The 19,235-nt window shown below is 40.0% G+C and overlaps 2 protein-coding genes across 7 annotated transcripts in view; one reads left to right on the forward strand and one right to left on the reverse strand.

Annotated features, from left to right (window-relative positions):
- Positions 1–848: 848 nt before the first annotated feature.
- Positions 849–5,543, forward strand: LOC118426072. Its single transcript, XM_035835326.1, has 4 exons — positions 849–1,057; positions 1,975–2,157; positions 2,840–2,890; positions 3,664–5,543. Exons 2-4 carry the CDS (start codon positions 2,031–2,033, stop codon positions 4,677–4,679), a joined length of 1,194 nt encoding a protein of 397 aa, XP_035691219.1. The 5' UTR covers positions 849–1,057; positions 1,975–2,030; the 3' UTR covers positions 4,680–5,543.
- Positions 5,544–11,221: 5,678 nt separating this feature from the next.
- The window catches only part of LOC118425900 (histone-lysine N-methyltransferase EZH2-like), a 21,753-nt gene continuing 13,739 nt past the window's right edge, over positions 11,222–19,235 (reverse strand). For all 6 annotated transcript variants that reach the window (XM_035835045.1, XM_035835048.1, XM_035835047.1 and 3 more), the window contains exons 13-17: positions 16,860–16,955; positions 15,190–15,271; positions 13,676–13,756; positions 12,772–12,856; positions 11,222–11,401 (exon numbers count right to left, since the gene is read on the reverse strand). In XM_035835045.1, the coding sequence (XP_035690938.1) occupies positions 11,341–11,401; positions 12,772–12,856; positions 13,676–13,756; positions 15,190–15,271; positions 16,860–16,955 (405 nt within the window). In that variant the 3' untranslated portion in view covers positions 11,222–11,340. The remainder of the gene's footprint in view (positions 11,402–12,771; positions 12,857–13,675; positions 13,757–15,189; positions 15,272–16,859; positions 16,956–19,235) is intronic.

A 19,235-nucleotide genomic window follows, 5' to 3' on the forward strand; every position in this document is an offset into this window, starting at 1 on the left:
AAAATGTCCTTTTTTGGTCAAAAAAATGGCCAAAAATCGCAAAATTAAGTATTTTGTTGTACCGTATGGGAAAACTTTTATTGAATTTATGTGCACATAATTGAAGGGCACTTTTATACCAAATTTCAGATCATTTGGTTGTAAAACGAGGCTACAGGAGCCAAAAATGTCCTTTTTTGGTCAAAAAATGACCAAAAATCGCAAAATTAAGCATTTTGTTGTACCGTATGGGAAAACCTTTATTGAATTTATGTGCACATAATTAAAGGGCACTTTTATACCAAATTTCAGATCATTTGGTTGTAAAACGAGGCTACAGGAGCCAAAAATGTCCTTTTTTGGTAAAAAAAATGGCCAAAAATCGCAAAATTAAGCATTCTGTTGTACCGTATGCCAAAACTGTTATTGAATCTAGGTGAGCATATGATCAAGGCACCTCTCTACCAAATTTCATGTCATTCGACTGTAATACCAGGGTACAGGAGCCCGAAATATACATAAAAATTGACAAAAACCTCAATAAAATCATTTTAAAGGAAGATATGAAAAAAATGAAAAAAACACCTGGGAGTATTGGCTTACTCTACCTTTGTGCCAAATTTCAAGTCAATCGGTTAAAAAATGGCGGAGTTGATTCGATTTGAAGATTTGACAGGAGAAAGAAAGAAAGAAAGAAACATTACGAATACAATATATTTCACCATACCTATGGTATGGCTGAAATATAACAAAACATATATCGATAAAATTGACAATAGAAGGAACTTTCAAACATTAACTTCTCATGTCAAAATAGTCCATACGTTGTTAAAATTGATAATATTTTTATTAGTTTTTAGGTGGTATGTATTTCAGTTTGATGGCTTAAAACGCGTTGCTGCGATATTTTGCTGCCCTCAATCCTTTTGAGACATGCCGACATGCCAAAGATGGAGAGAGAATGCTGATGTGCTGAAACTGTTTTCCTCAAGTCTAGGAGCCTAGATCTCGGGATCAGGGGCGGATGGAGGGTTATGTGCAATTCCAGGGATCGTGTGTGATCGTAGCGCATGCTTGGGTAGGTCGTGAGTTTATTTTTACGGCTTTTAAAGGCACCCGGGCGTAGGTAAACCAGCAGACTGTGTTGTTGTTATCATCGTCTCATAGATTTCAACATAACAGGTCCATAGGTTCGGGGTTGGAAGACGGAATTTAAGACCACATCATTCAGCTTTGAACAGGCTTTTAAGCTGTTTATATATTTCTTTATATTGGCTAGATAAAAAGCTGTACTGTATTTTGTGTATGTGTTTTGTTTTTTTATTAGACCGGAAATGCAAAATTGCAAATAACGTTGCATGATTCCTGTATCTTTTTTTTAACCTCCTTGGAGTATAACTGTATTCAAATGATATTGTAATTCATTACTCAAGAGTATGCATCTCACTGTTAATAATGTTAACTAATAGCAAAACAGAAGGGATATTAATAAATATGCTTCTTGCTGACAAATTCAGGTAAGATTATGCATGGAGGTAAATTCATTTGTAAAATTGTATCCAATTGTTTATTTGTAACATTAAGACCTTACAAAAGATGTTGTACTTTTATTGTATCAATAAAGATTATCTATGAGAGCAACTAATCTTTTGTAATACCATTAAAATGGAATATTATGGCCATGAGTGTAGCTACGGCCGTGTGGCATGTTGGTACACCCGATCGCTCGATCTCAGAAGTTAAGCAACGCGCGTTCCGGACAGTTCTTGGATGGGAGACGACCGGATTGCTGTAGCCTCACAAAGCTTTCTACGAAAATCGTTTTCCGGTAGGGACGTAAAACGAGGGTCCCGTGCTCGAGGAGGTACCTCGACCATATTAAACAGCCTCATTATTTAACACATTGGGTACCTACTGGCTGGCAAAAAGCACCAGATGATTATGATTATGTTATTATGACTATATCAATTACCCTTCTTCCTGTGACCTACACAGTGCTGGCAGCCTTTTTAGTTTGATCAAATCAAACCACCAACGGGGGAAAGGACAACATGCCGGCATCAGTGGAGGACCAGCTGAGATCCGCGGAGAGCGCCCTGTCGTTCCTGCGGTCGGAACACAGCCGCACACTGGCCGGGCTGCACGAAGAGATCGAGCGACTGCAGACCAGATGTAAAGGTACTGTGTCACTGTGTGTGTGTGGTACTATGGACGGAGAAATCACAGTGGTTTTATGTGGGTTTGATCAAAGAGCTGGGCTGTCTACCTGGCCTGTCTACCTGGCCTGTCTACCTGGCCTGGCTATCACGTCAGGCTACTCAGATACTTGTGTTCTTGACACCTGCAAGGAAGACCTCCCAGACACATTGCCAAAGGGCCCAGCCACGTGGTGGACAGGCCAACCTCAGGTCACTGGCAGGGTTGGAGATTAGCAATTACTATGCCTGTCAATCAGCTATTTTGGCTGAGTGCCATATGATGGGGCTATGAATGGGGGGATCTGAGTAGCCTGACGTGATAGCCAGGCCAGGTAGACAGCCCAGGTAGACAGCCCAGCTCTTTCATCAATCCCGTTTTATGTTTGCGGTTTCTGTGGTGGCCGCTTCACTGCAAATTTAAACTGGCGTTCCCATTAGTAACTGCACACTATACTACTACTGTACAGTGCTGAAAAAGAACAAACTTAAAAAGCCACCTCGAACACTTCATTTCCGTCCTACCGTATAATGGAAATGAAATAAAATGTTGGTTAGGGTAGCATTACCACATGAAATGTTTTATTCAAAAATGTTTATTGAAATCAATTTCACTTTCTTGAATATAATGACTTAATTTAACGTATTGTAATCTTTTTCTGCAGAACTGACATTCAGCCTTACCCTACAGTCTTCTCAGAGTCAGGCCAGGGCAAGTAAGTATTTTTTTTAAAGGTTTAGGTACTAGTGCCAGGGTTCTCCCCAGAATTTTTTAGTATAGTGGAGGGGCTGGCAAAAATAACCCGCACCAACGCGCTGCGCTTTCATAAAAATGGGTTCATTTTGCAATGACAGAGGGTGTCAAATACTACAAGTATAATATACATGTATTGTTGTGATTCCTTTGTTGTGAAGTGGCAAAATGACTATTGTTTTGATCATTGCTCATTCACAAGTTTTTGCAGACAATGCTGACTGGAAAAGTGATGCCACTGGGCAAAAAAATCTGTGAACTGTCATTAATTTTAGCAAAACTAACAAAGAAAATAGGGAAGAAACACACTAAATTTAAAAAATAGTATAGTGGAGCTGGCTGAGAGTATAGTGGAGGGCCTCCCTAGGCCTTATTCCACCCTCTGGGGAGAACCCTGAGTGCTATGGTAATCTACGATTTGGCCCTCTGTCAGCTGATCTTGGTACTGCAACAGAATGTTCATTTTTTGTATCTATTGTCTTGCATATGCTGTATACAAGTTCTATTTAAGATAAATCCTTAATGTTTAATTTCTTCACTAGTAGTACTTGAAATTTCATCTAAGTTGTTAGAAATCATTCTAAAGCAATGAACTGTACTGTAATTTCTAACACAACAATTGATTGGAATTTGCCCAATCAGCCCCAAGTTTTGGACTGTCCAACTTCAGTCTTTGTCTGTTTTTGGAAGTTACAGTTCAGTTCAGGATTGTTCAATTGCTGTGGTATGTTGCAGAGGAACACGATTCTCATCAGCATGGGGCAAAGAAACCTTGGAGAAAGCAGCTGTTTGACCCCAACAGCGTGCTGTCCCATCCAGCGTTTATCATGACAGCACGGGACAGCGTTGTTTCTCGAGGAGCGCCCGGCAGCGCCATGTCAGCCGTCGGTCAGGAGCAGGAACAGCTCCAGTCCCTTATCGAAGAGAAGGAGAAGAAGATCTACTACCTTGAGCGGGAGCTGCGCCTGAGAGAAGACTCGTACCTGGCCGAACTCGCACGGAAGAACCGCCAGGTGGCGCTGTTAACCAGAAGACTGCACTCACGACCGGCAGCCATCGTGCAGATCAGCACGACTCCGCGGATCTCCCGGAAGACAAAAACACGAAAAGCCAGCGATGACGCGAACCACCCCGATGAAGAGTCTGTTTCGGAGACCGTTAGTGTTAATGTCGGTGGTGATGACCATCCTGTACTACAGAAGAAATGTAGCCAGACCAAGCTGCCAAGCTTGAGTACGAGTCTGCCCTCGTTTCCTCCACAGGACAGAACTTTGTCGGCGGTAGCCAGACGCGGGAAGGCGGGCAGCGCACACGTGCACAGCCGAGCAACCGGTAAACCGTCTCCTGCTGCGAAACAAGATGGCGACCACAGCAGTCGCCAGTCCAGTGCCAAGACTACGCGCAGCCAGAGAGTGAGCGCAAGCAGCACAGCTTCAAGGAAACACCAGCAGCAGGGTAGCAGCAAAGTTTCCGAACCCTCGCCATTCATCGTGGACATTCCAACCGAACTGTTCCTCCAGATCCGCCCTGCCCCCGCCATCCTGCCGCCGATCGCCGGTCGGGGTAGACACGGGTGGCGTACGCGCCGCGGCAGGTCGATACGAGCTCCGCTGGCCAAACACCAGGAGGTTGAGACGGAGCGCCCGCGAAAGCCACCGCCCCCTGCCGTGGAGAGCATCGTTGTAGGAACCGTGGCCTCCCCCGGAGCAGAGGTGACCCCAGTGGAACAGACCCAAGCAGACTGCAGCTAAGATCATTACTGTAACAGTTGAACAGTTGAATGGTCAGGAAACAGGGGTACCTAAGTAATCATACGATCCTTACGGAAAACATACGATCCTTACGGAAATCATACGATCCACTACTAGAAACATACGATCCTTACTAATTTGCTGGACCATGTGACATCAGCGGCAAATTCAAGATGGCGGACTCTGGAGAACTTCTTTTTCCCATGTAGTTGGTGCAATAATATGCCGTCTAAGAAGCCAGCAGTGAAGGTTGGGGTTTTGGTTTTTAGCAGGATGTGATAAGCCCGTGCGCAAAGATATCGTAACGAATTATAAATGAGCAATCCCGAGGCCGCCATAGTGAATCTGCCGCTTGTGTGACGTGAAGGATCGTATGTTTCCCCGTAAGGATCATTTGTTTCTAGTAGTGGATCGTATGTTTTCTGTAAGGATCGTATGTTTCCTAGTAGTGGATCGTATGATTTCCGTAAGGATCGTATGTTTCCTAGTAGTGGATCGTATGTTTTCCGTAAGGATCGTATGATTACTTTGTTACCCCTGGGAAATAAGATTAAGAAATCTTTTTCCGACACTCTGATCCCTAAAGCTTTCTCACGTAAATCAATTCAATCCTAAAGAGTTCAATTTGAATATCAAGGGCATTACGTGTCAAAACCACTTCTATTGGAATTCTACTTGACAATTCTACTAAGCAACAGAATTGCATTGTATTTCTTCAACAATTGTTGGGAAAAGATTATAACCCAAACAAGTAGCAGCTGTATTTTCTAATACTAATCAAGGACCACTTCTTGCCATCTTATACTCTATACTCATATATGTTGAAAATGTCAGGATCAAAATACTTACAGCATGTTCAGCAGAAGGAAAAAAGGGTAAAATTCCGTTACATCAACAATCATTATCAACAAGCCATATTTTAAATAAAATGTACATGAAATGTCTGATCATGCAACTTTTCTTTCAAGTTGGACGCAAATTTGTCTACAACTTCTAAAGTCTATTGCCCACTGTACAGTACCGTCTCAGTATAGAGAAAGTCAACAGCACAACTTCACAAGGTTTGGATTAAGTTTCCAACCTACATTGTACAATTTAATTGAATTCTGACTAATATACATGTGTATACAACAGGACCTGGTATATCTTATAGCATTGTTAAGTTGTCTTCTGATGTTTCATGTAAATTTATTTGTTAAACTTGCTAAAAATGTAAATTACAGAATGCTTGAAATATGACTGAAGGTAGTGTAGCTTCCCCAGTCTGATATTATAACGCAACTATGTTAGTCATATGTTTTAGATGTATTTGAAAATGTTCCTCCATGTTTTTAAAAAAAGTGAACATTCTCAGAACTGGCAGCAAGCTTTAAACAAATGTAAGTAGGCCTGTGGAAAGCACTACTAGCAGGGATAAACAAGTCCATTAGCCCGATTGTCCCGGGCAAGTAAAAGTGCTGTTCGGGCAAGCAGAAGTGCTTCCCCACTTGCCTGACGGGCAAGTAAGAATTTCCAGATGTGACCCGTTCAAATTACCACTGAGTGTGACAGCACATGGGGCTGAATGCCTGCCTATATTGACCATGTAATTTTTAAGCCAGTAGAGACATCGATTTTGTTGTTGTTGCTGTCCTTGTTTAACGTTTATTATTTTGCTAGACGTGGTCTCTTAACAAAAGTGAAAATTTATGAAAGTGAAAAGACATAGAAAATTGTAATTTAAATTTAGGGCAAGTGAAAATTTGGTTCGGGCAAGTAAATTTTTAATGTACTTGCCCGACAGGACAAGTGAATTTTTGAAAACTTGTCTAACCCTGACTAGTACTACTAGTATGGTACAGTATATGAGTATACAATATAATAAGAAGTACATGACTTGTGCATGTAGTTAGGAATCAAATCACATGCAAATCACCTTCTAGGGGGCTTACACACTAAGTCATTATCAATATAAGAATTTTAAAAAGAATATTTCATTGATGTCTTCACAAGAAAGCCATAATACTTGCTAACTAATTTAGTTATTTTTATGAATTGCTATGTTAAGTATTCCTCTAGGGAAGAAGTAATGTTATTGATTCAAAATCATTTCTTAGGCCATACAAGTTTGATTTGTCAGATCTCTCACAGTTCTTTGTTTAGCAAGAGGACATTATGCAAACAGATGCCTGTGAGGAAAATTGCTTCATACTCTGTTTACTCCCTGAAACTGTAAAAAAATTTTCACCTCTGTCTCTTGTTGAAGAGGTTCATCAGTCACGTATGCATACAGTTACATGTACACCAATTTTCTTCAATCAATGACTGTTTTGTAAAGGTAAGGTACATACGAGGGGCGTGCAATAAGTAATGGTCCTGACCCACTTCCAGTTGTCTGATCTAAATGAAATTTTGTATGTGTAATAATTCATATCTCTATGGGTTATGTTGCAAAAGACAGCTCTGAACTAATTGTGGTTTCTGATTTACTGGTGTTTGAACTTAGTCAGGTGCGAAATGGACCAGGTGTGAAATGGAACCAGTTGAGTGTCGCGCAGTGATCCGGTTTTTGTATTTGAAAGGACGCACACCAAAGAAGACTTTTGATGAAATAAATGAAACTTATGGTGATGATGCCCCATCATATGACCTTGTAAAACGCTGGCATCCTGAATTCAAACGTGGCTGGAAGTCTGTGGAAACAGCTCCCAGACCTGGTCGTCCCTCTTGTGCCATTGATGAGGCATCAGTTGGAGGACCAACCTGGGGTGTCCTACAAAATCGGTGTCCAGAGCTGCATCAAACGATGGGAGATATGAAGAGAAAGACTAATAACTGTGCCAAGTTTCATTAATCTCCTGCTATGGGAAATGGGTCAGGACCATTACTAATTGCACGCCCCTCGTACCTCCCAAATTTTCGATGTCTAACAGCACATCTCTGTCTTTGTGTTCATGATCATGTCCCGATATCTAGTATATTTATTTCTTAGATCCAAGAAGGAAGAAATCAAATTGGTGTATGTGGTCTTTTAGGAGTCCTAAATGTGTGTGTGAACGCCGACATGCTTGCCTCTGTCAATACCTGGCTATGATTAGGTCAGATATATTTATTTGTCTCTGCTGCTTGTGCTGCTCCTGTTGTTTTGAATTGTCTATAGTTTTAATAAGCCTTAATTTGACTAGGGTCTGAATACCAGACCTGCTAGCTTAAAACCTACAATGTACTACTCAAGAGAAAGTCTTTGATTTAAAGGTCTAGACGTCCAAGCAGGGTTGTAGCCAGCACCTGTCCTTCAGTCCTTTGAAGGAATTTTGCAGCTGGGGACTGAAAAAAGTTTTCCCCATTCCGTCCCCTGGGACAGACAAAAATTGATATGTAAAGATATAAAAAGAACTGAAACCCATGTGTTCTTCTTCACCAAAACAGATGCCATTGAACAGCTTAGTCTACAAGCAAAATTTGCACCTCAAAATGCAGGAAATAGTGTTTCAGAGGGTCTTGATTTAAAAATTTTCTGGGACCCAGACCCCCTAGAAATGACCCGCAACGTCACGCCATGCCTTCGGTGCTCGATAGGATTCCCATTCAAAATCAAGGGGACTGAAAATGATTTCAGGCTGGCTACAACCCTGCGTCCAAGTAAATGATCAATTGAGGCAATTTAATCTCAACTAGATAAGATACACAGTTTACATCCGGACATTTTGGGTGACATCCTTCACATGTCAACTTGTTAACTTGTCCTGTCAGTTCATTCTAGTGACGCTGTTGCTTAAGAGTGATGTCACTCCAAACATCAAGATTTAGTAAATGTCCAAGGCTTATTCAGTTGAAGAGATGGTCTATTAATTCAAGAGAAAGTCGTTTGCTTGGCAATTTGTTGCTTACCAAATGTTGAACATTCTATTTAGTTATCATCATTATGACATTTTGATATCAATTGTGGATGTATCAGTACCATCATGATTGGTTTTTAAAAATGAAAGCTAAAAGTTATAATTATTATAGTGACTAATCAGAAATTATTATTATTTTGTTATTCAAACATTATGTGCCCATATCATAACATTGTACCTTGTATTGCAGGCATGATTGCTTTTAAATGAAAGGTTTAAGTTATAGTGAAAGAATTCTAGATATTTTATTTCTTGTATTTTGTGTTTCACATTCCAGTTTACTTTAAAAGAGCCATTTCAGCTTACTTTAAAAGCAACTTGAGATCTGTGCAAGCCATCTTTAAGTACAAGACTGTGAGGTTGCTAAAGCATGTTTATCTGTCCGATAACTCACATTCCAAAATTGTAATTATGGAAGAGCTAATGGTAGAGGATGTCAAAATGACTGACATTAACGTGAATTCTAATAAAAATTATGTAATTTGTAAGCGTACGTTAGGTAAAATTGAGCCTATATCCATGACATGTACAGGCTTATTTTAGTGCAATATCTATGAATATTTTGGTATTAGATAATATTATTATATGTATCCATGTCAAGTAGTTTCACTGTGTATGTACGTACAAACGCTATATACAGTTGTATGTTGGCCTAACAAAGTTGTGCCCAAAGATTACCTAGCTAGGCCTCCATTTTAACAAGTATCCAGCACTTTCAAGGCACAGTTGCAAGAAAATCAAGGCAAGTTCAGTATTGTACAGTGAACAACGCATCAACTGCTTGTTATGGTAAACTTGTATGTGTGCAAAACTGGACAAATTTTATGTACTCTCTAGTAGTACCATTGTGTAAAAAACCTTTTCGTAGAAAAACAGTGAAGGTTAATATTAACATTGGATTTTGTTTCTGCTGGGGGATGTTCTGCAAAAAATTGTCCTGGAAAGTGTACAAATATATTGTAGCTAATATTATAAAAGAATCAATAGGTAATGTATGTGTGTAACCATGTTAGATGCCATATACATGTACATGTATATCAGACACAGTTAAGTGAAATGTACAGTCGATGACTTGTATTGTATTGTATTACCGGTAACACTATATGGAGCTGACTTGTACAATGTAGATCAAAAGCCACAGTTATGTGTCTATATTTTCTGTGAGACCACTTTGTAATAGATGTTACGGATAATGCTTCACAATAAAGGACTTAAAAAGCCATGTAAGAAAATTTATTAAATGTTTCTTATCTAGACATAGTAATTGTACTATGTCTTGCATATTAGTAGGGAATATTGACTTCTAGGTTTATTTATCTATTGAGATTTACCACATTTGTGGAAGGATTGACTTTTTTATTGCCCGGAAACCAGACTAAAGTTTGCACCAACTCGCACCAGAAAGACTGGTCCAACACCCTTGATAGTAAGCATTGCATTAGGGGTGGGTACTGGGACAAAACCGTTTTTTTGTTGTTGGACCGGCACGGAAAACCAGATGTGAAAAAAATCAGTGGACTGGATGTTGGACCAATTTTAAGGAATAGGCAGGCATTCATGTGATTTGGGGCTTACTGGCCTAAGGAAATAACAAACGAATTAGAGGAGAGTTGTCATTCTTAGCAATTTTCTTACATTGGTCTACAATCATGTAAGTTAACAGAGGCAATAGCTTTTACATGAAGATAGGATTTTAAAATGCTAGTAGAGGTTGGATACTCCATCAAACAGATTCCTTTGTGGTAAAATGGACCAAGGTTTCATTTGAATATTGCCCATTCACAAGTTTTTGCAGACGTTTTCCAATTTCTGTACTGGTTCCCACCCCTACCTCTTGCGCAAAGGAATCAAGTAACCAAACATAACACAATGATACAATCTTTGACTTGAGTTAATTCTTTATTCTCTCTTTTTATAACATCTGCAATGAATATCTGTTTGACATGTAACAAGCATACACATTGCACACTAAATACACCAGTACAACCAACCTCTAATTCTAGACATGGCACAGTATTATTAATAATAGCAGACAAATGCTACCATCAGTATCATACTCATATTTATGACACTATGAGAGTATGACTATATTTTATAATCCTAATAATGTTCTCTATCATCCCTTTCATAAGATCAGCACATAATCATAATTTACTGTACTGAAACGTACAATAAAGAATTGGAATGCTTTGGTACATAATTCTACGTAAAAAAAGAAACCTATCACATTGGAGCTTGTTCAGGAGACTGTACTTCAAATGTTTCATTTACAAAGAGGAAAGAATCTGACATTTTCAAAGTCCACTGTTTAATTAAGACAAAAATTTTGGAAGATAATGTTGGTCTATTAATATCAATCTTGGTGAATGGTTTATCTCGTTCAGCTGCATTTAATATACATCATTGGAAAACTTGTGATCAAGATATGATGTCTAATTTTTCATATTGTGATCATGCTTTTGTGCAACAAGCACTGATTTTGTGGTGGGTTGCCCAAAAGAGTTCCAAAATTTACCTGCCATTGTTAGATTCAACACATGTTTTCAGTGGGATTCCAACATTCTGTTTTGTGACATCATTCTTATAGTCAGCATTAGTATTCAGACTATTTAATATTTTGCATCATTGCCTAAAGGTAAAATATTTTTAAATATTTTTAAATAAAAAGTTTTCCAATGATATATACATGTAACTCACAATTGATAAAGTGTCAATGGAGAAATGATAAACCAAGTTTCCAAACTGTTGTGCTGAGTGTATAATTTCTTGTGTTGAAAAACACCTCATGCCACTTCCAGCTCCCTCTCAATGCCCACATACTTCATTGCATCATTCTGGCTGTACCTGTGGGGGAAAATAGTATGTCAGCTGTATCACGTATAGCTTGTCCACCAGAAGAATTTACCGAGTACAACAAATCATGGTTCAAAACACCAACTGTTCAGTCAGGATTCAAATCCATGGACCTAAGGTAGAGGAAAGGGACTAGTACATGAATCTGCTATACCTAAGGGTTGCAGTACATGTACTAAGGCCACACCGATTAAATTTCTTGGTACACGGATTCGCTCGCTCCTATTTTTTGGAAAAAAAAAATAAAAATAAAAATTACCACTCAGCAAATTTTCATCATTAATGAAACCATTCACCAAATTCTGGTGTAGCAAATTGGGCTTTATATTATAAGCTCCTTAAAGTGTGGGTACAGGTGCTGTTACTGTACAAAAATAGTGTTTTTGTACTTTTTTCAAGCTGAAAACTTTTTTTCTTTATGTTTTGGATTAGCCGTTACCTTTACCCCAACCATTTTACACTTTTTATTTTTATTTTTATTTCGCCCTCTTGCTCCAAATTTTTTATGAAAAAATCCGTGAACCAAGAAATAAAATTGGCGTGGCCTAACAGTTCTGCAAAAATCTTTCAAGTTCAAGACCTTGTCCAAAATACTGGAAGATTAAAGCACTGCTACTGTACCTGTCAGTAGACGTGCAAACGCACTCACAAGCAATAACTTTTTTTATTTATTCTGTTACTAAAATGTGTTGTTCCTATCACAAAGATGACAATTTATGAGTCACTAAAAAGATTAAAACGCTATATGGCTTGTGCAATCAGCAGCATATTTTATTTCAGATCCTCTTCAAAGCACAAGGTCTCTTCATAAAATTAGGTCTAAAGAAATATGTTCTGTTATCATTGAAGACCACACTGTCTGGTGACTTTGTCAAAATGTTCACTACAGGTACAAGTGCAGGTTCGGACCTGTACCCAAACCTCCGTACTTGTACCTGTCTATGATTCAGGGCTCTAGCCAGCATCCGTTTTTCCGTCAATTGACAGAAATTTGCTGCGTGTGACAGAAAAGTTTTTAAACCAATCCGTCAACCTTGACGGACAAAAATTCTTGGTGGAAGCTACAAGCGGCTTGGGGACGCTGTCCACGGTCGGAAAGCCACACACTGTTTGTCTTGCTATTGTTATGATTGTTGACATATTGTTCGACGCCCTTTCGCATACGATAACCCCATTAACAACCCGTTTTTCAAGGTCTCAGTTCCGTCTTTCTAACTTAATTTTCGCGGTTTTCGCGACAATGGGAATTGGCTGAAGGAAAAAAAATTTCAAGCTGGCTAGAGCCCTACTGTGATTATACATGACATTGCAGGTATGCAGCCCTCAGTTATACCATGTATCAAGAGGTAACAAATGCTGACCTGTAGTCAAAGAACAGCTCCTCCCCAGGTTGGATGGGCCGCTTGGCAAAGATCCCAATACGATGGTCACCGTTCACCATCATCACTGTTTGATGCAAAAAGATAAAGTTTCACCAGCAGACTTTACAAAAAGTACAGTCTAAAGAAGAAGAAAAACTGATATAAGGATGTACAATCATGTCATGCTACTTGCTAGTTCACCTTTATCTGTGGGGAAACCTATACCTGTTGTTTCCAAAACCAGCCAGGGTATTTAGGTATATCAAGTCAGGCTTTTAGCCAGGCATGCGTCAACGCGTCATCTGGACGCACTTTTCTTAGAATAACAAGAAATTTGATGCCCCTGGATGCCCTATACTGGGGAGAAAATCCTCTGACAAGCATGAAATTCTGATTGACCAGGGATGCAACCAGGTCATCTGTGGTCACAGTCTTCTACTGTGACATCTGTAACAGTATTTTTGCCTCTTGGGATACCTTAGAATGCACTGTTTTAACTTAAAATCATGAAAAACTCTGCACCATGGAAGGTGGATGCCCCCAGACCCCCCTACAATAGTCACTTACCGCGACTCACCAATAAGTTTGGACTCCCTATTACAAAATCCTAGCTTAAAGCCTGTATCAAGTCGATGAACAGCAGCAGTTGCAAACTGCAGTATTGTCAGAATAATTATCATAATTTGAAACCAGCATCCATCAACTTGATATCCCCAAATACTCTATTTTTAAAAACAACAGAATAGAGGTTACCCTGTGGATAAAGGTGAACAAGTGTTACACATGTTGACAGTTGCATTATTCAAGTACAGGTGACAAACATTCACCTTTCTCTTAGTTTAACGTTCTTTTAATGTGTTGAAGGAAGAAAATTTTAAGTTTGAAAACTAAGAAGAAAGTTAACCTTTAGCATAACAGTTTGGGTTGACCGAGTGGTTGGCAAACCGTATCTTGTTACCCTTTCTTGTTGCATCCACCACAAAATCTGTAAAACAATCATATATTATAAATCAATATAGACATTTACACATTAATTTTTGCTTAAAATAGTATAGACTCTGAGGTTCTTTTCAGAGCTACCTTCTTCTGTATTCTGTTTTTATTTTCACCGTTTTAAATTTTCTTAACTGCGAGATAATAATTCCTCTACAACGCATTTCCAATATACTACAAAGTTGTGTCAACCAAAAGTCAAAGTCCTTCCTGCGCCTGAGAGCCCATCTCCGTTTCTATAGCCCATGGCCACACAACTTTGTGCAATCACTACAGCAGGGGGCTAGTCCACTGGTAGCGTTGTGTGTGTGTTCAACTTCCATACTCTTTCCCCAATGCTGAAGGCTAAACAGAGAAAGCAGCATGTACCATTTTTAAATACTTTGGTATGACTCGGCCGGGGATCGAACTCACAACCTACTGAATGCAAGGCGAACACTCTACCCACTCGGCCATTGCACCGGAGTGTCAACCAAAAACACCACAAAAATCTTTTTTCCCCTCCAACCAAAATTAAGTCCCCATATGACTTGCATTTCCAGTACTACATTTAACAGCATGGGAAGGTACTCACATTTCTTAACATCTGTTACTTTGGAAATGCCAATGAAAGAAATTTAGACAGTCACACACATGACTGTTTACAAAGGTACATAATATCTATATATGATGGTTTATTTCTTGTCGCACAACACGGTACATATGGCAGGGTCATTATCAAGACCCTGAATTGCACTACCGTGTTACAATGTACACTGTATATTTGCTAAAACCAGAAGACAATTAATAAAAACAGTATTGGCACATTAGCAGATATTGCACATTTGCAGATATTGCACATAGTATTTGTGGATATTGCACACGATTACAACAATTTGAGATAAAAAAATACATTAAGTTTGACTTCGAAGGTAATGAAGAGTCCTCTTACAATAGAAATTAACAGTCACATCTAGAGCAGGTTCGGAAATTCACATGTTTAACATGCGCACCATATAGGGTATTGCACTGTCTAGATCTGTAACGTTCAGTTCTACACTGAACAGTGTCAAGTTTGTGTGATGAACGAGTCATCCTGCCACTGATATCCACTCGTGTAGGTGTCTGTACAGCTTCGACTGTTCAAAGTGATTTAGCGAAGTTAACAGATAATTGTTCTCGACGAGACTTGAGTGTATGTGTACTAAAATAATGTAAAATCATGAAACTTTTGCAATGGTTTTATTTTTTGCATTCATGAATATGTCCTCCTTGTATTAATACCATTTTACACAAAGTCATTCAATGTTTCAACCACAAAATTAGAACACTGAGATAACCTTTTTTGCCCTGCTGTGAAATAAAGCCAACACATAAGGAACTCTTCTGAATAAATTTATGATTCTTATGTAAGACCGACAAGCATAAAAACATCTTTTGACTCACCATTGTTTAAGTTAAAGAGAAAACTGCACATGTACTTGTCGTATACCTTCCCACGTCTGTCTGCTTCATCTTGTGAGATGATCTGAAAAACAAAATAAACAAATACCTCAAATAGACTGAAATTTCTAAAAATGCAGCTTCCTATGATATAGAATACATTTAGTCTATCTTAGACACTCAGGATTTGATATTTGTTTTTGGTTTAAACTTTAAAGGTATAAAAATGGACCACATACAAATGTAGATGAATTCTGTTTTGACAATGAGCAATGCAATACCATATTCAAATTTATATACTAGTAATACCTGGGCTGTTTTTACCTTCAATATCGATGTTCCGAATGGGCTATTTTCTTGTACGGCCTAGGGCTCCATACTTGATTCAAACAAACTGCTTGGAACCTGCTTGTGTGTGCCACTGTCAAAAATTTGATCAAATGTTTTCAAACCAAACTGGCACAGCGTTAGTACTTTTGTTCGAATTGATTTATACGGAATACCCCGCATTGTATTCTAATAATAGCGGGAGGTGCCCCAAAACGGTACGCTTTTTCTTGCGCTCAAACTCATGGCGCTCCATCGCTAGTTGCCTGAGAGTGGTCAAAGTTTGATGACTGAATTTTTTACACATAGATTTGAACAACATACTTGAATAAGAAATGCATTCATGTGGTTCATGAACCTTTCGCGCTGTGTGTTACAAGCGGCACACACTGTGAGACAATTTCGTGTATGTAACCTTCCAATTTTGTGCTACGCTGGACAGTGTGCCTAACTCGGTACGCTTTTTTACATTTTGCTCTCTTCAGAAGTAAGTGGTAAATTTAAGTACACAGAAAAAAAATAATAGTATGATATTTTAGATTACTTTTAACAGTAAAATTGTGACTGTATGTACTTTCTGTCTCATATGAGGAAGGCTGTACCTAGAACAATCCAGCTGATGTTTTTACGGGCAATGGGCTGAATGCACTGATTGTGAATGCCCGACTAAAAAAACCATTACGAAAAAATGACACCGCCAACTTCAACAAAACTCTGTGTGATTATATGAAAATATCATATACATCTCTCTATCAAGTCTTATTTTCATAGACAGCACGAATCATTTGTTACAGTCAAATAAATCTTTAAAGCGTTCTCTTGTCTGCCACCTTCACGGCCACACTCCCTTGGGAGTACAATGGTGGCAATGTTTATGTCGCTTCCTTTTGGTTGCTTTTCTACTCAACAAACATTTGAAGACCCATATCCATAGTGTTTTATGGAGCTTTATTTATGTGTATCATGGCAGTTGTGTGACTGCTTGGACGAGTTCGTATAGTTAGCGACACGAGCCGCCAATATGCAGAGGCCGGTGACCACAGTGATTCAGCACTGTCAACATTACTGTTAGAATTCTGTTTTTAAAAAACATGAAGTAAATATGTTAAAGTATACTTGGAATGCAAATTAAAGCTGTGTGCATGGACTTGGTTTATTGACCTTTGTAATCAGCATAGTCAGTGGCAACAAACACGGTGTACTTATGGATAATAAGATCAGCAAAAATTCCGTACCGTCTTAGGGCGGCCCCCGTTATACCTAATACATTAAGAATGTTCCAGTCAGGTGAATCTAAAAGATTCCACCCCAATTTTTAATCAGATTGGAATAACTGATAAACCCACCTCTCCACAGTACTCTGATATGAACTCGTTCTTCTGTGCTGATGTTTTGAGGAAAATCCCCCAGCCTGCAACATCGGAGGGAGCCAGTAGGAGGTGCTGCAGCAACATCAACAGTGAACATCATGATGCCATCAATGTTTCATAATGCCATCAACTTTTCTAGTACTATCAAATTGATGTTAATCAAATTGAATACAACAATTAAATATTGTTTTAAAAGATTCAAAGTCCTTCCCACACCAGATGGCACAAAGGGCAGTACCCATCTCTGTTTCAAAAGCCCTTGGGCCACACAGTGTACTATCGATACAGCAGGGGGGGGGATATGATAGTGGCGTGTGTGTTCAACTACAGTATACTCTTTCCTTATGCTGAGTGCTAATCAGTATGTACAAAAGGCAGTATGTACCAAAGCAGTAGGACCATTATACCTCATAATACTCGACCTTGTTCGGGAGAGTACCTTATGCAGTAGTTCCACTGCGTGTCGCTAGGCGGTGCACATATACAAAGAGAAAAACACGCAAAGCACCATGGGACCTTACGTGACGTCACCCCTACATCCTCGCCATTTTTTCCTTGTGCGTGTTGCGTCGGCGGGTGCTTTTGTTTCAAGCTCCTAGCTGCGCCGTTTTTTCGCGTTTTTCCGTCTATTTGGCACCTTTTTTCGGTGCTTAACATGCCAGAAGGAGGCAAGAAGAAGGAAAAGAAGAAGCATTTGGCTTCGGACTCCGACAAGGGTGAAAACTCAGGTCGGAAGCGTGGCACGTCACCGGACGAACGCCCGAAAAAATATTTGGCTTTGGCGGCAGAGCTTAGCGCTCGAGGCTTGCCGGCGCAGCATGCACGGGAGAATTTGGCCAAGGAGGGCCGAGAAGGCGATGGGTCTTCGGTGGAAGGGGACGACATTGCTCGGCGGAGCAAGTCCCCACATGACCCGCATGGGGAGGGTGAAAAATCCCCTCCCATGCCCGTGTTGGACCCAGAGGCCCGTGACAAGGAGGTCGAGCTCAACGGAACGGAGAGTCCCTTCCCCTTTCCACCTGGCTTTGATGCTGCCGGGTTTTTGCAGTGGCTACGCAAAAATTTGACTACACAGGAGTCCACTCCGAGTGTAGCAGCGTCAACCAGCCGAACCGGCGTGGTTGGTTCCGGGCGAAAGCAGCCGGGAAATTTGGAGGATGGGGAGTGTTCCGAGGAGGCCGACTCCTCCGAGTCTGAAAAAGACGAAGGTATGTCGTTTGAATATGACAATCCTTTTGAGACAGATAAGAGTGAAGTTCCCGAGCATGTTAGAAAGTTTGTGGCTGATGCTTTCACCAATAAGCTGTCATTTAATGATTGTAAGGAGAGGATGGAAGCTCTTCCTACTCCTTCGAATTTAGAGTTTATACTCAAGGTCCCACAGTTGGATAGCATTGTGAATTCTTTGCTTCAGTCGGGGACAGCTAGTAGTGACAAGTCCCTGCGGGATTGTCATGAGAAGTTGCTCTTTGCTGCTCACCCTTTGGTCGAATTGCTGACCTCAGTAAAGGGTTCAGATTTGCCACTTAGTCCGGAGGCAGTTTGTAAGACCATAGAGAATACCTTACTATTTTTAGGCACAGCCTCCTACATGCTAACTCAGACACGTAGGGAGTTCTGTGGTAAAGATATGAAACCTGAGGTGAAGAAGATGATAACCTCAAGTTTACCTACTGGTACCTCTCCGGATTTATTTGGTAATACCTTTGTGGAGAAACTGTCTACCCTTGACCAGGCTAGACGTACCTTGAACAAGGCCTACCCAATGGCTTCTTCTTCTAAGGCTAAGCCTACTTATGGTTTTCGTGGCAATAATCCTCGCTACTCTTGGACCAGTAATACTAATAGCAGGTATTCCTCAGGTAAATTGAATGCATTTCGTTCCGGAGGGAACTATAGGTCGAAGTTTGGGTTTGGACCCGGACCCAGCAAAGGGTCGGGGTTTCACAAGCCAGGGACGAAGTTTCCCAAAAGCCAGTAAACAAAGCTCTAGCTCTCCCTCGTGTGCAAACTTTTCTTTTAAGTTTTTCTCCTCTCCGCCCTGCGGGGAGAACGTCTCTTTTTGTTCGGAATTGGGAGAGGATGACAAGCGACAAGTGGGTCCTACAGACCGTTCGAGGTTATCAGATAGAGTGGGAGTCCACTCCTTTTCAGTTTGTTCAGCCAGTGACTCAAATAAGAAAGGCCGACATGGCCAAACTAGTAGACGAGGAAGTTCAGAGTATGGTAGAGAAAGGAGCAGTGTTACAAGTAGAACCATGTGTAGGCCAATACGTGTCAACTATTTTTCTAGTACCAAAGGCATCAGGAGCAATGCGTCCAGTCATAAACTTGAAATATCTAAACGAACAT

This window comes from Branchiostoma floridae, chromosome 11, assembly GCF_000003815.2.
Source record: "Branchiostoma floridae strain S238N-H82 chromosome 11, Bfl_VNyyK, whole genome shotgun sequence".
NCBI lineage: Eukaryota > Metazoa > Chordata > Leptocardii > Amphioxiformes > Branchiostomatidae > Branchiostoma > Branchiostoma floridae.

Coding starts and splice junctions, on each gene's coding strand:
- LOC118426072 (XM_035835326.1), top strand. CDS start 2,031: ATGCCGGCATCAGTGGAGGACCAGCTGAGATCCGCGGAGAGCGCCCTG. Junction 2,158..2,839: donor ACTGCAGACCAGATGTAAAG/GTACTGTGTCAC, acceptor CTTTTTCTGCAG/AACTGACATTCAGCCTTACC. Junction 2,891..3,663: donor TCAGAGTCAGGCCAGGGCAA/GTAAGTATTTTT, acceptor GGTATGTTGCAG/AGGAACACGATTCTCATCAG.